This window comes from Cinclus cinclus, chromosome 15 (assembly GCF_963662255.1).
Source record: "Cinclus cinclus chromosome 15, bCinCin1.1, whole genome shotgun sequence".
NCBI classification, from domain to species: domain Eukaryota; kingdom Metazoa; phylum Chordata; class Aves; order Passeriformes; family Cinclidae; genus Cinclus; species Cinclus cinclus.
Window position 1 is genome coordinate 7,094,878 of NC_085060.1, and position 22,668 is coordinate 7,117,545.

Consider the following 22,668-nt stretch of genomic DNA (forward strand, 5'->3'; position numbering starts at 1 on the left):
GTTAACCAATTCAGTAACATTCAGATGCATTCAGTGACAGAAAAAAAGACAATGATCCTTGTGACACTCAGCAGGTCTTCACTTACCTTCAGTGAAAAAAATTCTTAATCAGTGGATTTATTACAATAATGGGCATCCCTCCCTACTGATAAAAGGTGATTTTGTTGAATACTTTTTAATGTGTTCTTTTGATTTTCAGCTAAATATTAGAGAAAATAAAATATTTAACATGAATAAGTTCTCTAATGATTAGTTCAAGGCAACTTTGTGCTGTTTTATCAGCTGCAAAAACATCTTTAGAAAACTAAACCATGATTATTGTTTTTGAGGAGCTCACCAAAAAGGGGAAAAAGCCCAACAGGTGAATTTAATGGAAGATGAATAGTAGTATTTTGGGTTTTTTCATTCCTGCTTGATTAGTGAGCTTCATTTTTAAATGAAGAGAAGTTTCACTGCACTTCATTGCCTTTTCTATGGGAAATGAGCATATATTGCCTGTAATTTTTTTTAATCAGAAAAATTACTGAACACTAACTTGATGTAACCAATTATTTGTTTTTGTATTATTGTATTCTGTCTTCAGATATCTATGTCTCGACCTTTACCATTGTGGTACAGTCTAAACATATTCTTCTTTGCTCTAGGACATACAGAATTTAGCATTATTCATATGTTCTGTAAAGATTGCTTAGAATCATATTATTTCAGTTCTGTCTAAGCTTTGTAGAAGCCTGAGATGGTGGATTTGATTGTGTTTATTTGCATCAAGGACCCTGTTTATTTTGTATTGCAGTAGATTTTGTGCACTTAAGGAAACACAGCCTCTTTCCATATGGTTCAAAGCTCAGGAGTCTGAGAAGTGAACACTCTGGAAAATTCTAGGTTAGATGTGGACATCTCTTGTTCCTAAATGGTGCTTCAACAAGGTTATTCAAATTCTTAAGTGAAATAAAATAGTCTTTGGTTTGAGTTTGGAAGCGTTACATCATTATTGACTTCTTGTCGAAAGAAAATTAGATTTAAGTTTGGTCTTATTTGAGTTCATTGGCTGAGAAGACCTTTTTCAGATTTGCCCTTTGAGCTGGAGAAATGTGTATTTGTATGTGGCATGTGGAAGAGAAGCTCTTCCATTCTCTCATACAGCAGCATGGGGTCTGTGGGTATGGCCTTACAATATAACTCTTCTAGTCTAGAATACATTAGATGATATGATGCTTTTGAATTTTTTCAGTTGATACACATTTTCCCTTTTCTATGTAGTGATTTCATCCTCTTATTGACACTGGTTTGAGTTCTGGCTGCCAGATGTTGTTAGGTATCTCCTTGGGCATCTCTGGAAGGTGGGGAGAACACAACAATGAATGTTCTTGAATGTGATTTCTGCAGGGGCAGTATTTTGAGCTAACATACCCCGTCATTCATATATGCAGAACATGAGTAAAAGTTCCAGTCCTTTCAAGTCAAGCTGTGAGAGGCAAGGAAAATAATGCATTTTAGTCACCAAACATTGCACAGTGTATTAGAAAATGTTTAGTTCTTTTTAGGTTTCTTGGAAATTGTGTTTTGACCCTTGGAGGACAAGGCGTAGTTTAACTTTGGTTTTATGTGCTTTCTTTTGATATTTTTTTTATGCCTGGTAATTTTTCTTCAAGATCTGTTCCGTAGATTTGGCCACAGTGTTCATGTTAATACCATAGAAACCCCTGTAATTTTTCAAATTAATTTTTTTTCTTGATGTGTGTGGACTGTCATCCATAGTAAAAGGCTAGCACCATCTATCACCTAGAAATTCAGTTCAGCTACTGTAAGGGGATCACCTGCTAAAGGCAGTCACAAAACTTCTGTGGGAAGAGCCAGGGAAATTTTGTTGCCTGGTTCACAGTTCACTTAAAGATGTAAAAGGAATAAGTAAAGCTGTTTGTTTAGTATATACAGAAATTACTGTAAAGTATATAAATAGCTTACAATTGCTTTTATTTGATGATATTGCAGAAGGATTTGATGTGTTGAATAGTTGAGCAGTTGGATGTTAGCTGAGCTTCAGTGTCAATAAACACAAAATATTGTAGAGTGAGAACAGCAAGATCCTGAGTGTCACTGGGAAAATTGCTGACAATAAACTGGAAAACATAATTACTGAAATGCTTTATCCTGCATGTAACAGGATAATGTGTAATTTACTGCATATAACTTACTGTCTGGCACGTGGAGTGTTCATGTATTTATCCCTGCCTTCAGTCACACTGCCTGGTGTGTTCCCCTCTGAGCAAGTTGACATTGGGATGTTTTTGAAAGTCCACACATTTGATTTACCACCATTTTGTGACAGGACAGAGCTGTCATACAGTTCTGAAACTGCTTGGCATTGCTGGTCCTGAGTCCCTTTTTCTGAATGAAAGAGTGAGGCAGGGGATGTCAGGAGAAGGAATTGCCTTGAGAATTAGACAGCTGAGTGTTACCTTAGCAAAGCAGATTTCATTCCTGCAGTTAACAAAGAGTTTCTTGTGAGATGAGGCAGGTTTCAGCCAGTACTGGTAGTTTCTCTCTAGCTGAGTGTCAAGTCAAGATTTCCAGAGTCTAATTTACTGCAGATAATTTTCATCTACAGATAAAAGTCTCAGTATTCAATCAGTATGGAATAAAACAAAGACTAACCACTTATCCTGGATGCTGACAGATACTGTAGTTACCCAAGAAAAAGAAATTGGTATCCTGTAGTGGCATTAGAATGTGCACAGAATGGGAGAAGCTAGTACTGTGCAAATAATCTTCATTTTTGCGAGTTCTAACACATTTTGAAGAGCAAGCACACAATTTCTTTCATGTCTCAGATGTCTAAATCTAAATGGGCTATAGGTTTTAATAAGCAATGGCATCAGCTTGTAGCATGTACAGTTTCCTGAGTTTAGAAATCTATCAGTTATTCTGCCTCCCACTTGGTAGCATTCATAATTTCTGTCCTTGCTTTTCCAGGAGGCCAGGGTTTTTTGCTTTTGTGCTCTCAGGAGCACATCTCTACAAAAAGTGTGGAAGTATTGACTATCATTGAAAATTGCTGTCTTCATCAGATGGCCTTTTGCTATGAGTCTCCTGTTAACTAGGCTGTCAGATTTCCAGTTCTTCACAGAGAGGAGTGAAAAGCTCAAGTGAAAGATATTGTTGTCTTTCCAATGCACAGAGTAGGTTTTTGGAAAACTGACCATCTTAAGTTGAGCAATGAATTTAAAATAACCATTTTCTTCTGCAGCTTTTCTTCCCTGTTGCTAAAATAGATAAAGTATGCTCAATGAACAAGACAAAATGCATTCACTGTTGAACAATTTTCATGTGAATGGCTGTCCTTGAGCTAGTAAAGTAACACACAGTAGATACCCATCCAATTAAGACTTAGCAGTACTGTGAGTGAGTAGCTATTATAATTTCTCTTGTATCTATCCTTCTGTTGACAAATTTTGCTATCCCAAAGCACTTCAGAATCCTGAAGGATTCCTTGGGAATGAAAGCCTGAAAATCAATACTGAAAGTGAGCTGTAGTAATTCTGTAAATAAGAAGGCTTGAATTTTTTAAGAAATGCAGCTGTCTTATGTCTAGGTGGTTTTTATGGGGGATGTAGTATGTATATGGTATACCTTAACTATAGTTCCTCTATAGTGGGCTTAGTTTCAAAAAACCACTTCATTATTCCTCAAATCCTTCCCCAGCAGGAATAATTAATCGTAACTGTGGTGTGGTGTGTGCTCAACATTACACTGCACCAGGTTCTGCATGTGATGTATGTGGATGATTCATTTTAAAAAATAGTTTCCTATCAATGATATTTCTAGCAATAAAGAATGTTTTCAGCAGTGCTGTAAGTATGTTTCTTCTCAGTGTAGGCAGTAGGTAGGTACCCTGTAGTTAAGGTGGAGGAAAAGTACCTGCTTTTGAATGAAATAGGCAGCAAAGGAAGCTAAAGGATGAAAATAACCACCACCCATTTTAACTGGTTAATTTTCAGAAACCTACAATCAGTTCTTCCTTAATGAAGAACGTTACTTGGTTCCCTCAATTTTGGCAGCATTTTACTGCTTTTTACTGGTTGGGAATGGGATTTCAGATATTGTAGGTATCATTAGTAGTGTGAGAATCATGTCATGGTTTACCAGGGAAAGAGACTGCATGTACCAGAGAGGAGAAGCTCTTTGGGGAGAGGGGGGAGCTGGCAATATCTGGGGAAGGGAAGGGAAAAGAAACATGTAGCAGGGAAGAAGTTGAAGGTAGCTTACAGTTGAAGAAATAGGTTGTATGAGGAGGGGAACAGGTCCTATGTTGAATTGTGGCTTGATGGAGGGAAGTTGAACTAGAAACTTAAAGAAATGTTGAAATGGGGGAAAATGTGTATCTCCCTAAATAAAATCTTACTGATTAGTTGAATATTCTTGTTTGTTTTTTACAAAAAAAAGAAAAAAGATAGTTCCTTCAGATAATTCAGTGAAAGAGCAGTAATGGAATAAAACTAGGGATTTGAATGTGATGGTACAAAATTTGGTTGGAGCTTAAAGCCAAACAGATGCCAGAATCATGGACAACAGGGAGAAGTCTATAAAGCTTATATTAATGCTGAGGGTATTGCTCAGGACAGGTAAAAGGACTTGGGGCACAGGGTTTGAGTAAGTGGTGGGAAAGAAATAGTTATGAGGTAGGGGAACAGCATATAGTCTGACTTCCTGAGTCAAAGTTATAGTAACAATTAAAAAAATTCAACCAAACAAAAACAAACAAAACAAAAAACAAACAAAAAAAACCCGAACAAACAAAAAAAAACCAGGGGTGGGGGGCAAACAAAACAAACAAAAAAGCTCCCAACACTAAAAAGTCTTCTTAAAGCATTGCAGGTAGATTCTTCTCCAGCTTTTACTGGGCCAGCTTTTTTGTTAATGCTGGGGTGAGATCAGACTTCCCAGGGATCCAGGCCTTTGTCCCCACTACTTAGTGCTGCTGGCAAACTCCATATTCTTGTCCCTGTTTGGTTCTCTTGCTAGCTATATTTGTGATGCAAGTGCCAATTTTTTGGGGGGGTGATTAGCTTCTGTTTGTAGTAAATTTTATGTAACTAGAGAAATCTATTTTTTATAAATAGTACATGGCAGAATTTTTTTTTCAGTTAGTCCTCCAAAATCCATTAAAAGGTATGTAGTACATTCACCTTTATGTTTCTATTTCATTTTTACTGGATTGTTGTGTTAAATCACAGAAATAAAATTTACTGTTTTTCAGCAACTGAGGTAATAGTTTAAATAGCACATGAAAAACATCCTGAAGAGCACTGGCCCAGGCAGTTTTCCAGCCCAGCCAAACTGTAGATGCACTGCTGGGTCAAGTTTCATCTGTGTAGTCTCCTCTCATGCAGCAGAAATAGTTCTGTGCTTTTAGCTGGGTTATGGACAAAAATGATGGACCTGGTTGTAGAAGCTGAGTGTTGCCTGGCAGCATCACTTTGGGGACACTGGTGTGACAAAGCAAAGGATGTGTACTCTGCTGAAAATCTGTGGAACAGAGCAGCAAAAATAAGTTGAATGCAGTTGGGTGATAGGTCCAGAGTCATCTTTTGAGCTTCCACTCCTAATTTGAGAGGCAGAATGAGAGAGTAGAAAACAGTACAGCTGCTGTCAGGCAAACCAGTTGCATGATTTCTTAATAAGACAGTAATAAAAGCTTCCTTTGGAGACACTGCTTGTGCTGTGCAAGTACACAGTTCTAGGGTTAAGGTGGTAACAAGATCTTTTAACAAACAATCTTCAAACTTCTTGTTCCTTTCAGAATCTGTCATTCTTCCACTTCCATTCATTCTAAACAGTGGCAAAGTGAAGGAGAGCCTTGTTCACAGCAAGCCATTGCAGGTGTTACTGTGAAGGTTGTTGGACCAATTTTCTTCTGAAGAAGGTTTTATTTAAGAGAGGAATCTTGTTATAAAATAGAGTAGGGTGAAGTGACAAAAATGGAGATGGTTATCTGTAAGAATTTGTACAGGATGGTTTGAGGATACACTGACAGCAACAGGTCTGCCTGGGAATAAGTCTTTAGGAAGTGTGGAAATTAACTGACATTTTAATTTTAATATTTTTCATTACAGATTTTAATTCATGCTGCTTTATATTTTTACTCTTCCTTCTCTATCTAAGATGGAAGGAGGCTTCCAGAAAACTGCATAATTCCATGGTTCACTTAATGGTTTTGTTAAAAAAGCCAAACAAACAAAAAAAAAAAAAGAAAAAAGAAAACATGTAACTTGAGGTTGAGGCTTTGTTTTGGGCATTTCCTTCCCCCCACCCCTTTTCATTCTGTATTTTCATTCTTTCATGTTTGAATTTGCTGCTTTTTTTCCCAGTAAAGGGCAGTTACAGTAACAGAACTGAAGACATCTGGAGGAAAACATGGCTCCTCATGCCAGGCTGTTTTTCAGGTCTTTTTGTAGGAACTTCTGTGATACCAGCTTTTCCTTACCCCTTGATAATGTAATTTGAACATGAACTTTTATTACTGAAGAATCAGCTATTGTCAGCTGCTTGAAAATTGAGCTACTTGAGATTTTTCTAGACTGAATTTGGCATGTTATTTCATGAAATTAACGTGTGTATTGGAAGTTTAATACGTGAAACCTATTTCTGGAGTTTTATTGTTTCATATTGTGTGCATCTACATGATGCTGTGTTAATGGCAATCAAAAATAATTTTTTCCTGGGAAAAGCATTGTATGAAAAAACCCTTTGTGGTTTACACTACCAGATGAAATGGGATGGTGTTATTTATTGGAACTGTCTTGCAGTGTTTAAATCTAACATGCCCTTCCTAAAAGATGGCAAATATTTTGAAGGTGACCCCTTTTTTCCCTACTATAAGATGCTAGTCTGCCTTGCTTACAGTTTAGCTGTGTTCTAATGGTTTGCACTGAGTCCCCAAGTTTGTGTCTGACTAAATTATATTGTAAAACTTAATCCAACAAGGCTCAGTTGTTTATGAAAATGTGACTAAGAAAAATGTTTTCCCATATGAAAATATTGGGAAACTTTGGGACTTCTGTTGGGGCAAGGGGCTGTTTTTCTATAAATGTTCCATCTCTAGGGCAAACATGAGATTATAGTAAGATTATATTTCAGAAACTGTCCCATTCATATCCTGGAAGAAATTCCTCCAATTTGGAGGTCTGAGGCTGCTATGATCTCAATGAATTCTCAAGAGCTGAGAATAAATAAACAGGCTGAGAGATGAATTTTATACTGAGTCTATGAAAGAGTTGTGGCTAGCTGGGAATAGGAGCTAGGAGTGAATAATGTTCCAGGTGCTGGAGGTGTTTGCTCTCTGTCCAACCCATGGAACAGAGTCTGGGCAAGTAGGCTTAGAGAGGGGACGTGGCTGCAGGCAGAGGAAGAGTTGTCCTTTGAGAGAAATGAAGGTTCTCCCTGCCTTTGCCACAGGTTTTCTCTGTTCTCGGGGGGCTCACCTGGAGCAGAATGGTTGCTCTGTGTGTCCTTCTTATTTACTAGGTGTCCTATCTGATGCCCTCATGCTCCAGGTGCAGAATTCCCAAGTTCTCTGTTAAACCCATTTGAGATTCAAAGCACACAAAATTAGGAGGTGCTGGCTTCAGCTCCTTGTTTGTAAAAGTAGAATGTTAATATTCCCATACTTCATTAGGGTGCTGCAGAAATAAAATTGTTTCTTGACATGAGATGAAAGTACAGAAAAGGAATCTTTAGCATTTTAAATTCAGAAGAATAAATAGAAGATGGGGTCAGGCACCTGCAAAGTAAACTAAATATTGAATAACTTCTTATTAATTAAGTAGCATCAGCCTGTGTACTGCGTGAATGAGGAATACAAAGAAGAAGCAAATATTTTAATATTTATTTGACTGATGATTTTATACATATGTATAGTAAGGCTGAATAGAGGTTAGAGAAGTAATCTTTCTGACACCTCCTAATTCTTTGAGAGCATAGTTTTTCAATCCTAATGTTGAAGAGTTTCCTGTGTGACTTGAATATGCACAGGCTTTTTAAATGTCTTTATTGTTACTTAGCTAATTTATTGAAAGGCAGCTCTGCTCTTCAGGATGGACCTGTGGGGAGAACAGCACTTGCATCCAGGTTGGAGCATATGCCTGTTGAATTAGGCTCTGGCCATGCAGAGAGACTGAGAGGTGCAGCCACACTTTTCTTCCTCGAAGCACTTTACAGAGCATGCCAAGTCCTGCAGCAGCTTTTGTGTGGTGTATCCTGGAAAGATTTGTAGAAGGTTCCCCGAAAGCCAGTTGTGTGGATCTGCTTTTTGAGGGCGTTTTAGCTCTGCAGTAGAACCCAGCAGCTGATGCCTGTGTGAAATCAGTTTGAGAGAAATGGGCCTGGTTTGCTGAATCATGGTTAAGCTGTGCAGAAAGCAGGTATACAGATCTCCCATGACCCAGGGAGCCATTGTGTGACTAGTGATTCCAATGGTAAATCACTCCGTTAGGGACCTGAATGTTTCAGGAAAATGTCTTCCTAAAGAAATCTAAAGTAGGAGTCTGTGAGAAAGTGATCTTTTATGGAGGGAAAAAAATAAATACAGGGGGTGCCAATTCCAGAAAATTTTAATCTTTACTAAAACTTAAATTTCCCACAGTGTGTATTACAGGATCTTGGACAATCTTCATGAGCAGGCTCAGTTTTGTCGTGCTCCTAGGTATATACACTTTTTGTAGTCTACCTCAAAAGGATGAGATTGGCTTTCTGGAGGGTGTGCTTTGTGTTTGATTAGTGAAGGAGATCTGTAGATTTGTGGTGTCACTTGCTGAAGAGTTTGTATAGAGGATGCAGGGTAAAACTACAGGAGACAGAATTCATTGAACAGTGAGGGCAGGGCTCCAGGGTCATTGGGAACTGGTGGTGTGGAGCGATTGTTCTGCTGAAGACTCCAAAAGTTATGCTTTTAAGATTGCTGTAGATGACATGCTGGATAAATTGATGACTCCCAGGGTACTGGGAGCAGCACTTTCTCAATATAATGAAGTTTCTGTTTATGAAGTTTCTTTTGTCTAAGGCACAAACAGGAAAAAAAACTGTGGCCAAAAAATTGTAGACCTAAAAAGACCTTTGGTGCTCCTTTTTTTTTTTTGAAGTTAGAACAAGAGTTAAAAATTAAATGGTATTTTTCTGTGTTAGGTTTTGAAAATATCATTATCAAATGCATGGATTTTGGATGTATGTTCTTTAAAAAGTGAGAATTCACAAAAATGTAACTTGTGTATTGATAGCAAGTAAAACCCTTTCTGGTTTTGCTATTTCTTTCACATGGCGCCATGTGTAGATGGCAGGCTCAGGTGTGCATCCCAGCTTTAACAATCACTGCTAAGCAGTAGGAACTGATACTGGGTGGATGCAATTCCTTGGACCCTGGCATTCCAGAAGCCCAGGGTATAAATTACTCATCTAGCAATCCATACGTCTCCCAGTGCTGCATTTCCCCATGATTGTTGCATCAGTGCAATTGAATTATTTTCCTGTCTTGCTCTTTCTGAAAGCTATAAACAATTAGAGTTTGTACAGGATAAAATAAATTAAAAGCAACTTACAGTAAAACTTTTTTGGCCTTGTTGTGGAATTTGAAAGAGGGGGAAGGTTCTCTCTGCTTGTCTGAGATAGCAAATCCAGCTGCAAAATCTAGTATGGCATGAATCTTCCTTTGGCCATGATACAGTTGAATGTTTCAGATGAATATGAAAGGGCTCTGATGCAGAGTGGTGCATCTCTGATGTTTGTTGGGTAATGTCAGAAGCAGAAACCTGTACAATGAACTTCCATGAAAGAACTATTGGAGTAAGATTCTAGGAGGTCCAGGCACCATTCACTTGGCTGCTGCACTGTTCTCACTGGAAGGGGTCAGATTCCTGGGAAGATGCCTGGTTAAGAAGAGGAACAAGATGCTCCATTTAGAACCAGCTTTGTGAACTGTATGTATAAAGTAAGTCCTGTCCCAATAAGCCAGAGAAATCACTGTCAGGAAAGGCATTTTAAGTTCAGCTGACAGTAGTATTGATAATGGATTCAAGATACATTTATTGGAGTATATTTCATATCCCATCAAAACCATTTGCAAACACTTTTTAATAGGTTCCCCAACAATTGTGTTGTTAGAAAGTTTCTTGCAATGTTTCATTTCAAATGACTAAAGAAAGACTTTCCCTAAATACTGACATAGTGAAATTTTCAAGTGTTGAATTCCTGGTTACTGAAAACAACGGCAGATGCGTTGATGGCAAAGATGGCTCACTGTGAGATTCAAAGTAATCATTTTCTTTCTTTACCTGGCAGGTTCCAATTCACCAAAATCTTAAAGAACTCCTGGCCATCCGGACAGAGCTTCAGAAGAAGGTTGAGGATTTGCAGCGGGAAGCTGCCACACGTTCCATTTCCTCCTCCTCTGACAGAGGTTCATCTCCTTCCCATTCCGCCACACCAGTGCACACCTCTGTGTGATGTGGAACAAAAGCCATGTGAAAAAATCAGTGTCAGGTAACACAGAGGGTGAAATGCTTTTCCCATCACAAAAGGATTGTGAGTGACTTGTAATTGCTATGATCTACATGCCTTACTCTGTGTCTGATGCTATCATGTTGAGGCCAAAAAGAGCTTTAATAGATGTGATGCATTTTGTTGTTGGCAGTTCCCACAAGTGTTTTGACACTCTAGCTAAGTCACCAATTGTGAAATTAAACTTTGTTTTTCAGCAACTAACAATTTAACCATTCTAAAAAAGAACCCATCTGCCAAGCAGACAGAAAAATGCCTCACACATTGTCTAGAGTACTATGCCTGGTTAATAGAATCAGATGAAATGCCACATGATGCTTACACAGAACACAAAATGTTTTTCTTAATGGGAGCTCCTTATTTCACTCGGTATTTTTTTTTTTTTTTGCTAGACCAACTTTTTTTTAATTTTAGGTAATGCACTTGGAAATTGATTTTAAAATAAATGTTTTCCTGTGTAGTCAGTTTTACATTTTGAACTAAATACGCCATTAAAAGTGGATGAAGCTGAGCTGGATTTATCAAGTACACCACACTGACTTGTGTGGTGTAATATATTTGGTAAAGCATATAGTTAGGTTTTTTAATGCCTTTTGTACAAGTTGAAATAAGTCTTTTGACTGTTTAGCTTATTGTTCAGTTTCAGCCTCCTGAGTGAGAGGTAAACTTGCTCATGTCAAGGTCCTGTACAAAGTAAAAGTTTGTTTTCTAGCAAATGCCAATATTGGGGTTGGAATGACACCCAGCTGTGTAAATTGTATAGTCTGTATAGCTCCACATTGTGATTTGTTTTTTGTTTCTAAGTGTACACACAAAATGCAAAGCTGTGTGCGTTGATACACATGTATGGGATGTTGAACATGCATCCTCCCGTGGGTTTAAGCTGTACACTCAGAAAATGGATCCTGCCTGTCCAAACCCTTCTGAGGACCTTAACTTGCAATGACTTTGTTTGACAAAGTTTTTTTAATAATATGATATTGTTTTTCTTGAAATAAAGCCTCTTGGCTTTTTGTTTTTTAAATTCCTACTAGCATTTTTTCTGTAAATGAATAAATAAACTGTGTTGTCATGTTAAATACACATTCCCAACTTTCTCGCATCTCCCCCCAGAAATACTCTTATGGAGAGGTTTGATTACTATAACATTCCTCCTTTTAGACAGTTACTCACTGGCATACTTGAAAGGCCTACAAATGGTGCATGCTGCACATTTCCCCTGGATTGTTTTCCTTGCTGTGTTTCATGAAAATCTGGTTCTTCTCCTTAGGAAACTTAAATATTGCAGCTCTGCTTTTTGAATCATGTTTGTATTGCTCCGGGTTGTGCTGGTGGGAATTAAGCCCCATTCTTAAGAGACAGTTGATTCTGTATGGCAGAATTGAAGGTTTTACTGGCTGTATTTGTTGTTGCACATTTGTTCCCAATACACACTGCACTTTCCTGTGTCTTGTTCTCTGCATGAACTCTACCCAGCACATAGTTAATGAGTCAAGCGAGCTGCTGAGCACCTTCCCGACTTCATCTGGAGAGGCTGAAGTGCTGTATTCAGTGCTTACACATTTACTGTGCAGTGCAGGGTATTTCAACATGTCCTTTTTACTGTACTGAATGTTTTTTAGAATAAATAGAAACAAACACAGTTTTGGAAGGCTTGCAATGTTGCATCTCTTAATCAACCTCAGGCTTTTTATAAATAGATGAAAGATGTTTTCCTGTAAAAATGGTTCTGCTGAACAGTGTGCCAGCAGTGAATTTTACATTGCCAAAATATCTTGAGCTGGTATTGAATTAAACTCTTCTGTACTTCAGATTTCTTTGACACTTCCAACTGTATATTAAAGCAAACCACATTATCTCCAAAATGCAGTCCTAAAGAAAATCTTTTGAAGCTTTTCTCTATATTTGTGCTAATAATCGCAAGATTTTCTCTGTAATTATTGCAAAAGCAATGACTGGATTAGCTTGGGCATTCTGAGATTTCTGAAGCTTGGATTTCTAAAGCTAAACTCTGAGAATTTGGTTTTGCATAGAAGAACATCAGTTATTTCATGTGACTGGCTGCATATCCACGAGTTTCAGCACAGCTCAGTGACTCTGATGTGCAGGGAGAGCTCTGGGAGAGGGTCCTGCTGTTCCACGTGTCAGCACAATGGATGGATTTGTACATACTTAACACAGAAATATTCACAGGTATTCTGTAGCTCATATGGGCCAGTTAGAGCATAGCTGTACACTGAAGAGATGATTATTGCACTCAGTCTGCTTCCTGATGATCAGATTTTTTTCCTATGGATTGGACAACTAATTCTGTCTTTATTGTTGTTGTGGGTTTGTTTTTTTTTTTGTTGTTGTTGTTTTTTTTTGTTTGTTTGTTTGTTTTTTTTTTTTCCCAATATGGCAATACTGAACTAGCTAACAGAAGAGCAGCATCCTGTTCCCTATCTGATGCACCTTGGAGAGAGCTGTTGACTTCTGGTTCAAAAGCTAAATCTTCTGCTTTGGATTTGGGTTTTGACTGCTCAGTACAAAGGGAATGTGCAAAGAGAGTAACCAGTTACATTTGGCTTGTAGGATTTTCCTATTGTCAGTGGTGTATGAGAAGGGAGTACAACCTGAATCCAGTCTCCCAGAAGGGGGTGAAGCCTTGGCAACCAGCTGACACATTTTTTGCTTGTAAAGTAAGTTAAGTGAATCATCAGCATCAGAAACTTTGCCATTTTAGTCCTGTTTCAGAGCTGAATTTACACTTCTTTCCCTTTTGTAGATAAAAGTATTTTTTGTTGTTGTTTCATTAAAATGAAATAATGCTTTTAAAGCCAGTAAACACTCCTTACTGCCTGGTTCTGTTCCTGGCAGAGGCAGCCTTCTCAAGTCGTTAGAGCTTTAAACAAGAAGTGTTTCACTGCTTTCATTTTCCAAGAGAAGCTGTACTAGTTCATGTGCTGTATGTAGTAAGACCAAGAACAGCTGGTTCTCTAAAAGCTGAAAACAAGGAATCAAGAGCTCTCATTCATGTGCACTAAGCTTCACAACAGAGGACACAGTAAAATGGGCGATTCAGACTATTCCCCAGGTGAAACATTTATGGTAAAAAGCAAAAGGGAATGTCCATTTGCTGAGACCCTATCTGCTGAACTAAGAGGGTATTGATAGCTTTTACCTTGTGCAGTTGGGAGAAAAGAGTTGAGAAACATGAGTCAGAAGTAGTTTGAAATACAAACCACCTTTTTTGACTGTGGGACTGAGCACCGCATCATTATACAAAACTTAGTTTGCACTGCTGGGTGTGAAAATGTAAAGAAAACTGCAGGAAACCTGTGGCACTGCCTCCAGTTTAGCTGCTAGGTGACCTGAGGAGAGTGTGTGTGCACGTGCTTGCAAATACTCCATTTTTGCCATTATTTGTTTTCTCACAAAGTCCAGTTTGGATTGTTTTTTTAAATGAAGTCTTCCATGTAGTTAGAGGTGATGTACCATAAGGATATAGCCAAACACTTGCAGCTTATTTCCAACATTAAAAAACCCACAAAAAATCAAGTCTAAAATGTCGTTCTAGTCAACTTCCTTTATTTGGTGTTTTCCAAAGACAGTTAAATCCTGTTTTTTACCCCAGTGACCCTTACATGCACATTAACAAAATGTGTTTTGTAACATCGTAGCGTTCAACCTTCATTTGGTACAGGTCACTTTTTCAGCTGCAAGAAAATGTCTTGCTTCTAAGTGAGAACTTCACTCAAAAGAAAGGGTTCTCTAATTTCACAACCCCGTTGTTTCTGAACTTCATTTGTTCCTGAACCTCATCTGTTAGAGAAATAATTTTTAAAGCCTCAGCCTGCCGACTCATCCTTCCTTTGCAGAATCTGAAACAGTATTATGGACTAATTCCACTATTACCACAACAAATGAGTAGTTAAGAATGACAGTAGAGCACTTGTAAGGATTTGTTAGTGGGGTTGCATGAAAATGACTGGGTTTATACTGCTAAAAAGATCTGAAATTCGTGTCAGAGTATTCTCAGCTGAGGAATCTGAAATGAAGTACTGTCAAAGGAAAATGCAAGTAATTCAAGGAATAAACACAAAAAAAGCCAACTGAATTATTTCAGTTCGTTCTTTTCTTTGTCAAACCTTTGTCAAAACCTTTTCTGAAACATTTTATAGCCATTTAAAATAGATTAAGAAGTGAGGTGTCATAAGAAAGAGTTCACAGCATACATAGTACACAAACTCTAAGGATGTCTGTATATATAGGTTTTGGATTCATGAAAAAAAAACCAATATTCTAGTGGTTTATTGCCTTTTTTTATAAACGACAAGAAAGTTCATGCCATGTATACAAAGCTTAAATGCAGGATTTTTTAAAAATCCATACTCCAATTTAAAGTGAATAAATAGTAATTAAATGAAAGTAGAGGTCAGTGCTGGGTCAGCTGTTCCAGAACTTGGATCACTATTAGGAAAATACACAGGAAACCTCTCAGTTGCTATAATGCCTAAAATATAGATGATGTATAAACTCCCTGTTTCTCAGAGACTGGTGCAGTTCAGATGGAAGAGGGGACAAACAGTAATAAAAAATCATTTGAGCCTTTGCTGACATTTATCATTAAGACTCTGACTTCTGTTCAGTTTTGAAGAGAAGGCCAAGCCTAATTTTTCTACTGCAGGATTTGCAAGTATTTTCCTATCTGAAATCCTAGAGAAAGAAATCTTGAATTCTGTCACTATTCACTTTTGAAGTGTTCTCTTTCACTGTGCATTTATGGATTTCCACATACCTACACATTACACTAAGGTGTAAGTAATCACCAACGTTATAGAAGAGCCTTGAGCAAAGCAGCAGCTTCTGAGTCCCAAAAGTGGGTGGGTTTTCCAGTGAAACAGCTTGCTGCCTTTCTTTGTTAAATTTGTGACCTGCAGAATTTTGAATTAGACTTGTGCTCCCTCTGTGCCCTAGTGTAAGAGGAAGGGGTAGGTGCTGTGCTCTTTAAACCACACTGACTATTGACACTCTGGTCAAACAGGCAGAGCAGGGTGAAACCTGTGATCTGCATCTGCACGAACATGGGCACTAGCAAAGTGAGAGGATGAATTATGGGCACTAGATCTAAGCTGGGAAAACAGCTTCTGGTGATCATCAGTGGCCTGTTGTAACACTTCATCTGCAGTGACTTACAGAAAACACATTTCATGCTGCAGCTTTCAAACGTGTTTGGGTAAGAGCAAAACACAAATGCTGGTGCTTGGGACTGGAGATGCACAAATTCAGCTGTGTGGCTTAGCTGGCATCTGAGCTCCTATTACAAATTCTGCACACCCCACTTCCTCCATGAAAGCCCTTCTCTGGGAGTAAGCAAACAGTGCATCCCATCTCTTTCCTGTGCTTCCATTATCTGAGCCAACAATTAACATTTCTTTACTATTCCAAACACATTCATAAAGCAAAGCAGCAGTAGTTCAGAGTAGTATCGCTGTAGCCTAAGTGTTCACAACAAGAATAGTTGTGAGGCACCTTATAAACCACTGTAGCTGTTCTGCCAGAGCTAATATAAGGCTTTAAAAATTGAAATGTTAAAAAGAGCATAAAGAATTGTGCAGCTATTGCAAAATACTTAACCAAGTTACTAAGCAATTTCCTTCCAAATAGAGCTGTTAGACAGCGATGCTCCTGGGCTCATTCAGCTCCTGGCAAGGCCTTCTGGAAGTTATGTCTACCTGAAAGTTGTGAATTTGTACATGATACTGAAAGGCTTGGTTTTCTTAATACACGTTCATAAAATAGGGAATTTGCAAACCCGTACAAAATGCTCACATTTCAGGTTTATACATAAATAGTGAGTACCTCTTACACCATGTAAAGTGAAGGTTCTTTCTCTTGAGATCATGCTTTTTAAGCAATCATTGATTGGCAATAGTGTATTGGAAAGTGGCAGTTATCCACATTTTAGCAGCAGTCAAAAAGGTTGCCAGGGAGGGATAGAAATCTAAACAGAAATTCTTGCAAGATAGGGAAGGTCAGGTCTAGGCAGCAGTTGGGCAGCATGGCAGGGGCTGCGTGTGCATTGTCCAGTGCAGCCCAATGTCTGCTGAGCACCACTCACAGCCCAGTGATTCCCAGCCAGCTGCAGGAGCCCCATGCAGGACAGCGATGGAGAATTTGTCCTCTCAGGAGATGTTGCCTTTTTTAAAGGTTAGCTGGTGAGACAAAGAGTGAAGCTTAAATCCTTTTTCTGCCCATGAGCACTCCCGATAGTTGCTGATAAAAGAATGAGGGGACTGCATCTTGTTAAGCTTGAGTTCTGTTGTGGTACTGAGCATTAACAATCTTAACAGATACCTGCTTTTATTTTCTTTTGGGTTAAATCTGTCACTTGTTCTACTGTGACTCAGATCTGAAGCTGTCCTTGAAAGCATCCACAGCTTTAACTGTGGTGGCAACATAGATATCTCATGTCAGAGACAGAATCACAGAATGAACTAGGTTAGAGAAGACCTTTGAGATCATCACGTCCATGTCCAAACTATGACCTAATCTAACACCTCCTCATCAAATAAACCACGGCACTGAGTGCCACATCCAGTCTTTTTTAAACATATCCAGGGAAAGTGACTCCACCACTTCCCTGGGCAGACAATTCCAAAATCACTCAGTGAAGAATTTTTTCCTGACGTCTAACCTAAACTTCCCTGGTGCAGCTTAAGAAAAATTGTATCACTTCACTTCCATTCTGATCTGCAGCACAGTGGAGCATTCAAATGGCATTTGCTAAAAGTGAACACTGTGCACACTACTATAATCTGTATTTGTGACTTGGTGTGAAAATCAGGTCCTTTGGTTAGAAGCCCAGTGCTGGGTGGTGTGGTGAAGCATCCTCACTCCTGGCTTTGGAGCAGGGAGTCATCTGGCTCAGCCCAAGGCCCCGCACAAGGACCCATCATAGGCACTTCATTTTTAGGTGTAGCTACACGAAGGACTGCAGTCCACCCTCAGGAAATGTGCAGCTTTGTTCCCACCATTGGAAGTGTTGCTGCCCCAAGCCCGATGCAGAAGGTGGCTGGAGGCGTTTTGCAGAGGGCTTTGCAGGGTTTGGCTTTGGATTGCTATTTACAGGCACTTCACCGTCCTCATACCTGTAAGCTCTTGAAAACTTAGCACAGCTGAAGTACATTCTGTGGATTTCCATATGACTGCACACCAATCCTACACTACTACTTTGATGTAAACATAAACCTCTTCAAAAAAATAAACACATGCTACCAGTCTAACCCTAAACCCTAGAGCAGTAAAAAGCCAGTTCAAGCCTAAATACACATTAAATAGCTTTGGAGTCAAATTAAAAGCTAAATTACAAGCATGTAAGATCTTTGTTGCTGCTGACTGATTATTTTCTAGCCCTGGGTCATGCTTTATATCTTCGAACTCTCTTGTTTTGGTGGTTCTGCTGACTTCGTTTCCAGGACTGAATATTTAACTGGGGAGAAAGAAAAAAAAAAAAACATGAGTACAATAGCACACGATGGAACCAGGGCGCAAGCAATGGGTGCCCAGCACTGGCTGATTGTATGTGACACTGGAAAAGCCTTTGCAGCAGCCTTAATTGTGTGTCACTGAAAGAAAGATCATGCTTCTGTTGTGCAAGACTCTCAATGGCTGGTTACATGAAAGCTAATGTTAACTGCCATCATTTGCAGCATGAGCTCCTTGGGGTCTTAGCAGGCTTTCCTTTGTGTGCAGTAGAGGGGTAAAAGCACTGTGGTAGGTATTTCACAAAAGCCATAGCATCACCTAAGCGGTACCATCATCAAAGGGACGCAGCAGCACCAGGGACTTTAAGGAAGTCCCTCGGTAAAGCTGTTTTTGTGGAGGGAAGCAGGCAGGGGTAAGGGATACAAGGTTCTCACCCTGGGGTTCCTCGGTTACGACAGCTTCCATGTTCTCTCCTTTCACATACTCCGTGTTCAATCCCTCTGAGAAGTACAATAAACAGAGTGAGATGGGAACGGTAGAAAGTAAAATTCTTTGCTTTGATGCCTTAAAAGCTCTGGTAATGGGCCTCAGAGCTGTAACAGCCAAGATGCCTTTTTGAAACCTCCTCTGCAGTGACAGCAGCACAGACACCTGGATAACCCACAGCCAGTGCTTTGACTTGCTGGGTTTCAAAGTGCCCACGGAGCTCCTGGCAGGCAAAGCTCCAGCTCTTTCGTCTGAGGCTTCCGCTTCATCTTTATCAGGCAAGACAGCCCAGCTAATTCCTGTCTAAGGAGCTCAGCTCTGAGGAGTGAGGGAGGAGGGAGGAAGACTTCCCGGACAGGACTGCTGTGCAGCAGCACAGATATGTGCCACAGCCTCATTAAAAGGTAAGTTATGCAGAGCTTCAAGAAGCAGTTCAGAGCAGGGCTGTGGTGATGAAGCAGGATCCCTACACAGTGGGGTGTCAAATCCCAAATAAGTCCCTTATTTAAATGCAAAGAAGTTCCCAATGTTATCAACAAGTGGAGCCCAGGCCAAGGAGCAAGGCTGGGCACTAGTGGGCAGGGGTGGCTGCAGGAGGGCGGGCAGGAGAAATGGGGTGGTCCACCTCAGAGGTGGAGGTGAATTAAGACAGTCTGGGGTGTGCCATGGACCTCAGGCATCCTCAGCAGCTCCTCTAAAGGACTACCGTGGGGAAAGGCAGAGGTGCCAGTGCTGTGCTGTTTCATCCATTAGAGAGGGACCAGGGAAGGGCGCTGGGTGCTGGTCTGCAAATGAAGCTTGAGGCAATCAGGCCACTTAGCACACACTTTAGGCATCTATAACTTGTTTGCACATCTAAATATGACTCAGGGTGTGGCAGGTACTGGCTGTGCCTCACCACCAGGTTTGGATAAGGTTCACTGGTATCTCCCAGGGATGGAGGGAGGCAGGGAATGGTGCTGGGGCCAAGCCAAAGGAGCGTGGTGGGAGCCTTAGGCAGCAATGGGATAGCTGCTGTCTCCAACACACAGGAGAGAAAAGGTTCTGCAGCTGGCTAGAAAACCTCCATGAAGTCCCCCATGCCACCAGAGACACTGCAGCCAGCAGCTGGCCAAGCTGTGGAGGCAGGAGAGGTACAGCTCCCACCCTGCCCAGGCACAGCCAGAGTTCAGGGACACCAACAGGCTGAGCCACAGCCCAAGGCATGGCTGGTGAGTATGAGGTGAAGTGTAAGCAAAGAAAGTGGGATGAAGAGTTCTAGGCAGCGTTGTGCATGTCCTTTAGAGGAATCATCAGCAAATGCTCCTTGGAAGAGACTCAATGCTGAAGGACAGCTGGACAAGAGGGAGAACCAAGCCTATTCCTCCCTGCACCAAGTGAGTGGTCACTGCACAACACCACTGCCTCCACTCAGATGTGTTTTGGCGAAATAACACCAAATGCAATTTATGTTTTTCAATAAAAAGCAGCAGCTGATGACTCTTAGATTTCTGTCATGCACTGCAATGCACCTAGGCCTGACATTAGCCCAGCATGCCATGTCTGATGGCTTAAATTAATCTTCCTTTATAATTAACTTTAATTTCCTGCTGCCTTTCTGGGGCTTTGTGTCTCTCAGCTTCCTCCTCATCAAAGCCTTTACTACATTTTTTTATTATTTATTCTTGCCAAAATATCATTTAAGTGGGGGGCATATACAGGGGTGTTTCCTTCCATCACATTAGACTTTTCCTGCTGATCTAATTTACCAAAATGCTGTTTGTTTCAGGCACAACTGGGAAAATAGCACAATTCCAACAGAAATTTCCAATCCCAAACACCCTTTCCCTAGAGCAAACGGGACTCACAGGAGACTTCAATTGATTAATTTAAAAAAAGAACTTGTAACTCATCTCCTTATAACTTCTCTCTCATAATGAGCTGCAGGAGCCCACCATGGTCAGGTGAGTGCTGTGGGCTGAGGCTGTGAGGACCCTCCTGCAATGCTTGCACCAAGCAGCTTTAAGGGACAGCTCATGCAAAAGGTGTTTTATGGTAATACTAAGTTTTGCTGCTTAATTTGCAGTTTACTGCAGTAATTGTCACGAACCTGCTGAGGGTGCAGTGGGCTGAAGCCCCAAATGCACACACTGCCCCTGCTTCCTTCCCTGCAGCCTGGTGAGAACCTGGTTTGCTGAGATTTTGGGGGGGGGGGGTCTGGTTTGTTTATTTTGGGATGGGATTTTTTTTTTTTTAATATTTCCTGTGTTTGGTAATGATGGTTTGATCTTGGGCTCTGTTTGTGTGGGGTGTGAGGAGCAGTGTGAGCCCTGGGAGTGGCAGTGGGTCCTGGGGCTGCCACTGCTGGCGGGTTCCTCTGTGCAAAGCCTGACACGGGGAGGCTTAATGACCTGTGGTTAGGGCTTTGTTCTGCCAGCTGGGGGGCACTGGGTGGAGAGTGGCAGTGGGGTTCAGGGTGAAACAGGTGTGTGCTTGCTGTGTGCCCTGGGGTGCTTGGGGAAGGACTTACGCTGGATGCTGAAGCAGAACTTCTTCTGCTGGTAGGAGATGTAGCTGGAGACAGCCCCGATGAGCGCCATGGCCAGGCCGCTGGCGATGCCGGCGATGGTCCCTGTCTCTGCCACTGTGGGGCACAGAAGGAGCTTTGTGATGGGCACACACACCACCCCTTCGGTCTCACCATCCACTGTGACACCTACCTCTGCTGTAGTCATTGTCGGTGTTGCCACTGGCACCTGCAGAGACACAATCCTGTCAGTGCCCCTGCACCCCTCTGCTCCCCCCACTGCTGTGCTGGGAGGGAGGGGACACACAGGACAGGGGTGGCAGGGCAGCCCTGGCCTGGGGGTGGGCAGATGTCTACATGGGATGCAGCATTTCTGCTGCCCCACACTCCACTGAGCTGCTCGATTTTGCTTCTGAGGGCTTAGAAGCTGCTCCTCTCCCTCTGTGTATGCATGGGGGAAGTTTTGGGGGATCCTCTGCATGGGACACCTCTGCCTGTGTCTGACAATTGCTCTCACTCCCACCTTTTACACCTCCACTGTTCAGTGTCAAGGGACTACCTGAAGGGTTGTCAAAGTGTTACACAGCACACATCACAGCGAGGTCACTGTCTGAGCTCCATCATGTCAGGGAGCCCTCAACTGGATTGAAGTCTGTTTTGACATCACCTTTCCTGGAGAAACTGGGCTGGGAAGAGAAGCTGCTTCTACTAGAAACTGCAGTCTTTGCCGAGTCACTTACATCCTGAATTTATGGAAGCAGGTCAGCATTGTATTAATGCCTCTGATGCATCTTGTCCTTGGCACAGGGATTTATTAAATGTTGATTAGGCTTGTGGCGTTCAGCTCTTATGTGACTGCTTTTAATATTTAATGCTGTGGATCCTTGTGAACAACTTATCCGATTGTTGCTGGATTTCCCCCTTGTTTCAGACATTGGTTGTCGTGTGGTCAAAGGCAAATGAAGGCATGTATCCATGCATGGCACCAGGGCACCCTCGAGGTGATAGGGAAGACATAGGTCCCATCTGCCCTGGTGGCAGCTGGAGCTGCAGAGCCTCCACGGAATCAAAACCAAGCATTTCCAATGGCTGGCACCAGGCATGACCACAGAGGCCAAGAACTTTTCCCTTGGCTCCATGGCTGAGACCCCTTTTGCCCCTGCCATGGAGATGAGCACTGCTCTGCACAGGGCTCTTTCTAGGAGCTGGGGGCTACCCTGAGTTATGACTGCTAAAGAAAAGAACCTTTCATAGGTCAGCACTTACCCTTCTTCTTGTCTGGGCTGTAGCCGCCGTCCACAATGCTGGCCAGGTCATCATCTGAAAATCCTTTAAAAAAAACCAGGAGCAAACAGTGTTCAGCACCTGAGGGAGCCACAAATGTGCTGGAGGTTGGGATCATAGGCTGCTCCATCCCCACTTGGGAACTGGGACTGGTCAAAAAGTAGTACTGCTTCTTCACAATTACCAGATGTTAACCCTGAATTACTTTAAGGTAACAGAAGTGGTAATAACTGACTAGTTTAAATGCTACTGTATTTTTTTAACTGAAATGACTGATTTTTAAGAGTGATGATGACTGATAACCACAAATTATTGATAACTGAAGAGTTCATTAAATGTTTTGGTGGTCAGCCTTGGCTGAGATTGGAGGAGGC

At 41.0% G+C, this 22,668-nt stretch overlaps 2 protein-coding genes across 2 annotated transcripts in view; one reads left to right on the forward strand and one right to left on the reverse strand.

Moving 5' to 3' along the window:
• MTMR1 (myotubularin related protein 1) overlaps positions 1 to 11,632 on the forward strand; it is a 37,871-nt gene extending 26,239 nt beyond the window's left edge. The window contains exon 16 of the mRNA XM_062502805.1: positions 10,330 to 11,632. Coding sequence (XP_062358789.1) covers positions 10,330 to 10,494 — 165 coding nt within the window. The 3' untranslated portion in view covers positions 10,495 to 11,632. The remainder of the gene's footprint in view (positions 1 to 10,329) is intronic.
• Positions 11,633 to 14,121: 2,489 nt separating this feature from the next.
• Positions 14,122 to 22,668, reverse strand: part of CD99L2 (CD99 molecule like 2) — a 31,338-nt gene continuing 22,791 nt past the window's right edge. The window contains 5 exon segments of the mRNA XM_062503019.1: positions 14,122 to 18,022; positions 18,453 to 18,518; positions 21,014 to 21,127; positions 21,198 to 21,239; positions 22,277 to 22,339. Coding sequence (XP_062359003.1) covers positions 17,940 to 18,022; positions 18,453 to 18,518; positions 21,014 to 21,127; positions 21,198 to 21,239; positions 22,277 to 22,339 — 368 coding nt within the window. The 3' untranslated portion in view covers positions 14,122 to 17,939.